The sequence below is a fragment of the Ahaetulla prasina genome, chromosome 4 (genome assembly GCF_028640845.1).
Source record: "Ahaetulla prasina isolate Xishuangbanna chromosome 4, ASM2864084v1, whole genome shotgun sequence".
NCBI classification, from domain to species: Eukaryota; Metazoa; Chordata; class Lepidosauria; order Squamata; family Colubridae; genus Ahaetulla; species Ahaetulla prasina.
The window spans coordinates 24094898-24100897 of record NC_080542.1 but is presented as its reverse complement, the minus strand read 5'-3'; the positions used below and the strand labels follow the sequence as shown (position 1 = coordinate 24100897).

The window sequence follows — 6000 nt, the reverse complement described above, 5'->3', positions numbered from 1 at the left end:
GGGAAATTAGGAGGACCTTATTGGAACTAGTCTTCTACTCTTTCATTCGCTGTTTTCAGTCAAAAGCCCAATCTACATCATTTGAAGGACCATCACAAAAGACACAGAGAAGCTGAACTCCAGTGAAAAGATTACAAGGCAGAAACAATTTTTACAAAATTCTTCACATCGGTAATCTTGATACGTGAGAGGATAACCTTGATAAAATTTCAGGACCCACCAAAGGTTGATTGTAATAAGAGGAATGCCTCTCTTATCTAAGCTCTAAAACTTTATTTCCCTTGATGTAGCTACATATCTCTATTTATTTACTTAACTATCTATATCGGGGTGTCAAACTCTTATTTCATTGAGGGCCGCATCAGGGTTGTGTTTGTCCGGGGAAGGGCATGGCCGGGAGGGGGGAGGGCATGGCCGGGAGGGGGGAGGGCATGGCCGGGAGGGGGAGGCTCGACATCACTTGTGTTGGGGGTGCCTGTGGTGCTCTACCAGCAAAAACGGGCTCACAAGCTCCATTTTCAGCTGTGATGGCCTTCTGCAACCCTCTGCCAGCAAAACGGAGCTGTTTCCAGGGCAGCCCCGCGAGCCAGATCTAAACACCATGTGGACCAGACCCCATCCCCAGGCCTTGAGTTTGACACCCCTGATCTATTATAGTATGTCTGTGTGTACATGTGGACCAGACCCCGTCCCCAGGCCTTGAGTATGACACCCCTGATCTATTATAGTATGTCTGTGTGTACATGTATCTGAGTCAGAAGTCCCAAACCCCTGGGCCACAGTCCACTACTGGGCCTTGAGATGTTTAGAACTGGGCTGCGGAAATGGCAGGAGAATGCAGCATATACCCGCCACTCACACAGAACCATCCCCTCCCATCCCCACCAATCCGCAAAGTCGGAAAGGTTGGGGAACTCTTGGTCTGAGTATTTGTATTGTATCTCCCTTTCCCTTTCTCTCTCTCTCTCTCTCTGTGTGTGTGTGTGTGTGTGGGTGTGTGCGCACATGTGCGCTTTCTCATTCTTAACCTCACCAGTTTGATTGCACCTAAGGGAAGGAAGGAAAGAGGCAAACGACACACCAGAGAATGCAATTAATAAAATATTTCTGGGGATCAGAGTTAGGATTGAGTTTCAACAGCCAAGGTTTACCATGGGGATGTTGGGTGATTACGGATCATTCTCACACTAAAGAGGTAGGAGAAGGGATAATTCCTGCTGGGGAGAGAGGCATCCCAGTTGGGGAGAGAGGCATCCCAGTTGGGGAGAGGCTTCCCTGCCGCAATGTTGATGGATGCACGAAGTCAGGGTTGATGTAGGTAAATCCTTGGAATTCACTCTGATCGAGGCTTGCCAGAACCAGCTGGTCTGGGGGTGTCAGCGCTGGTGGTGCCCGTGTAAAGAACTTGTCAAAGTTTTCACCACTCCGACCACACTAGAGTAGACGTAGAAAGAGAAAAAGAAAAGGACCAAAGAGATTGAGGGAAGAAGTTGAGAAGAAAAAGAGTTATTTTTCAGTCTGTTAATATAATCATCTCTTTCCTCGTTTACTAATTAAGGCTTAAACTACCTAATGGTATTTATGAAATTAATGATGAACACACATTCTGAATTTTATACTTAGATTTTGAGGAAAAAGAAAAAACAAACAAGCTTCTTCAAAGAGTTCTTTGTCCAGAACCATATGAATTCATACAGGTAGTCCTCGACTTACAACTAGCACATGTTCAGAGTTACAACAGCACTGAAAAAAAGTAACTTACAATCATTGAAGCATTCCCTGAGATCATGTGATCAAAATTTGATCAAAATACATGGCACCTGGCATGTATTTATATTTTAAAAATACAATTGCCATTTGCAACCTTCCCAGCCGGTTTCCAACAAGCAAAGTCAATGAGAGAAGATTTATTTAACAACCTCGCGATTCATTTAATAATGCAGTGATTCACTTAACAACCGTGGCAAAAAAGGTCATAAAATCAGGTGTAACTCACTTGATGACTGCCTTGCTTAGCAATGGAAAGTCTGATCCCACTTGTGGTTGTAAATTGAGGACTGCCTATGTAACCTTACTTTGGGATTCTTCTCTTAGTTTTCTATTCTAAAAACATGGCGGATAGCAGAATAATATAAACTCTATTTGGAGAATAATCGGTGAGCCTGTCGTTCAGCAACCAACAGCTACTCACGGGCCTAGGTATGAAAGGTGGAGCAATTTCCAGCTGTTCCAGTTTCTCCCAGTCCATCCAGCGGAAAAATCCATGCTCCCGAATATCCCGTTCCCCTTCTGGTCCTGATCCCAGGCGCTTCAGGGGGTGTTTGGTCAAGAACTAAGGAACAGAGAGAACAGTGCTAGCCCTGCATCTTACTTGAAGGAATCTAATCCAATCTGGCACCAGATGGGAAGACATAGTGGCAACGCAGAAGACCATTGTTATTTCGAGGAGTTTAGTGACCTATTTTGATCTATCCTTCATATTAAGAAAAGTCTAGAAGTTTAGAATCCATTCTGAGCAAACCTGTTTGGTGTTTTTTTACTCTTGCTATTAAATAAGGGAGAAGAAGGAGGGGGGGTGAATCTTCGCCAAGCTGTAAAGCTTTTCTTACTGCGAAAGCCTCCGATTTTTAATTCCCATCCCAGAGGCCTGTGCAAAACAGTCAAGGTCAGGTCCTGCAGTCTCATCACCATAGCAGGGCCATAAATTCGTGGTGCCCGGTTTTGGTATAATAAAAAAACAACCTTGGGGCTGTTGTTGGAAGCTTTGGCACAGACCCCAGCAATTGGCCACTTTAGGACATCTCTGCTGTCAATGTTGTATCTTGATGAAGGTATCTTTTCTTTTAAGTACACTGAGAGCATATGCACCAAGACAAATTCCTTGTGTGTCCAATCACACTTGGCCAATAAAAAATTCTATTCTATTCTATTCTATTCTATTCATTGTTCAGGAGTCCTGGCAGCCTGTAAGAAATTTGGGTAACATTTTGTTTGATATGTATTGCTTTTTATGTTGTGATTTTAAATCAGTTTGCTTGAGCTAATAATAAAGGTTTACAATCCCTTTATTCACTGGTGAATACTGGTGTACTTACTGTCTCTGGATCTAAAACAACCAATTGTCTGGGCATCTGATACGTGCTGTGACACTTGGAAAAACAGAAGGAGACACTGAACTAAGCAAACAAGAGTTCCCACATCCACACCTAGAAGCAGAGGAACACCCACAGGGCAAAGAGATGAAGTAAATACTTAGAAGTATAGAATAACAGAGTTGGAAGGGACCTTGGAAGTCTTCTGGTTATCCAACATCTTCTTAAAAACTTCCAGTGTTGGAGCATTTACAACTTCTGGAGGCAAGTGGTTCCATTGATTAATTGTTCTAACTGTCAGGAAATTTCTCCTTAGTTCTAAGTTGGTTCTCTCCTTGATTAGTTTCCACCCATTGCTTCTTGTTCTACCCTCAGGTGCTTTGGAGAATAGCTTTACTCCCTCTTCTATGTGGCAACCCCTGAGATATTGGAACAAGCTATTATGTCTCCCCTAGTCCTTCTTTTCATTAAACTACGCATACCGAGTTCCTGCAGCTGTTTTTCATATGTTTTAGCCTCCAGTCCCCTAATCATCTTTGTTGCTCTTCTCTGCATTCTTTCTAGAGTCTCAACATCCTTTTTACATTATAGCGACCAAAACTGGATGCAGTATTCCAAGTGTGGCCTTAACTGCTTCCCACCATATTGATTTTCCTCTGCCAGTGTTTAATGTAAACTGAAATTGCTTTTTGGTTTGAAAACCAAGCAGGGAACAAATCCATATAACGTAAATTTCAAAGGCCAGATTTTTTTCAAAAGACAATCCATCAGTTTGGATTCAGTTGTATTAGTTGTCCCTTCCCTGCAAAACAGTACCTTAGAAATGGTTCTTGTAGCATTAGATATGTAATGGTGTGTGGGAATAACCTTGGGGCACAGGAGCTAGAAGAGAAACTGCCTAGGGAACTATCAGATAAGAGGGGGTTTAGTCTGCAGCTGCATAACAGGAAGAGAAAGGGACTCATAAAATAATCTCCCTAATCTATCAAGTGGTTAAAAAAAAAAGACAGTGGGAGATCTGTACTTTGAAACTTGTAATATTTTGTTAATGTAGCCTCACAATGAAGTAGAATTGGCTCAACTGGTCATGTTTCTTTTCCAGACTACCTGGGAAGGCTGACAAGGTTCAGTCTTTCATGTTGCCTCAGGAAATATGATAAGGAGCCCCTTCCACCTAGGTGTGCCAGTTCTGAAACAAGACTCACTCCTTTGCAGATGGAGACAGCCTCTCGAGAAAGAGATTTAGGATAGGATACTGTGTGTTCCATAATCGATTGGAAGAGTTCATCCTCATCCTCTCCATCAAATGGTGGCTGCAGACCAAGAAAACACAGGGAAAATAAGCAACGATTATTCTACTTTTCCCCAGAAAGCACAGCATGTGTGTATGAAATGTCTGATCCATGAAATACATTTTCCTACTTGGAAGTCTCAGTTGTGTACAAAACGGCACTTAAACTTACATCTTTGAGCCACATATCCAGGTTTTGTGCAAAAGAAGGCTGCAAAATGGCACTTGGATTCATACAGAGAACAAAAGTAGTCCTCTTCCACACGTGACAATCAAAATATACAAAGCCCTCTGGAAGAACTGGAAGAATATTACTCCGTTTCTAGTTTACATTTCTGAAATCGCATGAATGCTTTTCTTTTCAAAATGTCTACTAAGCCCTTTCTCCAACGGTTTCTGCCTGCCCCATCAGATCTAGCAGAGAAGGTATGCTCCAGGTATTTTTTATTAAACAATGTCTTTTTGTCAGAACAGCATCGGCCCAGAAATTCAGATAGCTCCGATGGCTGTTCCCCCAGCCTTTGGGTCAAGGTGGGTTGGGCCCTGCTGCTACAGCTAATCATTTGTCCTTGGACCCTGAGGGGGTGGTTATGTTTGGAGGGTTTTTTTGTTTTAATCTTGTCAGCTGTCCAAAGTCACTTGTGTAAAATGGGAAGCTATATAAATGACATACGTTAATTAATAAATGAAGAATTGTTCATCTAACACTAAATTCAGTGGAAACATATATTTCAGCTTTAATGCAACCTCTTTTTCCTCAGTCTCAATTCTCAAGGTTTCCACTAAGAGCTAAGAACCACTATGCATTTCTTCCACTGGTGACTCCTAGCTTCTCACATGAGATCAATGCTCCTAAGAATCCAGTAAGGAATGCTAGTTTATCATCAGAGACTCAATGAGCAACAAATTCCCTGCACCCAGCTATTTAAGAGATCAGTCCCTTATCTGTATCTTTCAAAATTAATCTGTTTCAAAATCTCAGTCCCACTTGGAAATTATGAAAATTCTCTGGAGCACACAAAGGAGATGGTAATGACTGAGTTTAATTCCTAATAGCCTTTGTTTCTTGATCTCATAGCTTCATGGCTATCAATCATTTCTCCAGATAATGTAAACAATTTTTTGAAGTGGAGTAAATGGTAAAGAATCCTTGCATATACGTACCTGAATCCTTACTTATACGTACCTGTCCGGCTAACATTTCATATAGAAGAACACCAAATGACCACCAGTCCACCGACTTCCCATAGGGCTGGTAGGCTATAATCTTAAGAGAGGGAAAAATGAGGATTTCAGCCCCTTGAGATACATCTCATTTCACGGTTTGGGCAAAGCAGCTCCAACCAAGCAGCTAACAAAGTTAAAGATATAATTATCTACGAGCAAGCCAAACATAGCCAAAAAAAGCCCAAAAAAATCTAAGAGAAAAACTCATATATCTCTATTGAGGCTAAATACTTAACCGAAATAATAATATATTTTGCAAAGTAGAAATCGTATTTAATATAAACAAATGAATAAAGTAAGCAAGCAAGTACAGGTAATCCTTGATTTACAACCATTTGTTTGACAACTGTTCAAAATTACGCCGGACTTGGAAAAAGTGACTTATGACCT

General features: G+C 41.5%; 1 protein-coding gene across 1 annotated transcript in view; it reads right to left on the bottom strand.

Moving 5' to 3' along the window:
* Positions 1-420: 420 nt before the first annotated feature.
* PRKCG (protein kinase C gamma) overlaps positions 421-6000 on the bottom strand; it is a 48110-nt gene continuing 42530 nt past the window's right edge. Inside the window, exons 15-18 of the mRNA XM_058183815.1 lie at positions 5570-5650; positions 4298-4405; positions 2192-2332; positions 421-1434 (exon numbers count right to left, since the gene is read on the bottom strand). Coding sequence (XP_058039798.1) covers positions 1183-1434; positions 2192-2332; positions 4298-4405; positions 5570-5650 — 582 coding nt within the window. The 3' untranslated portion in view covers positions 421-1182. The remainder of the gene's footprint in view (positions 1435-2191; positions 2333-4297; positions 4406-5569; positions 5651-6000) is intronic.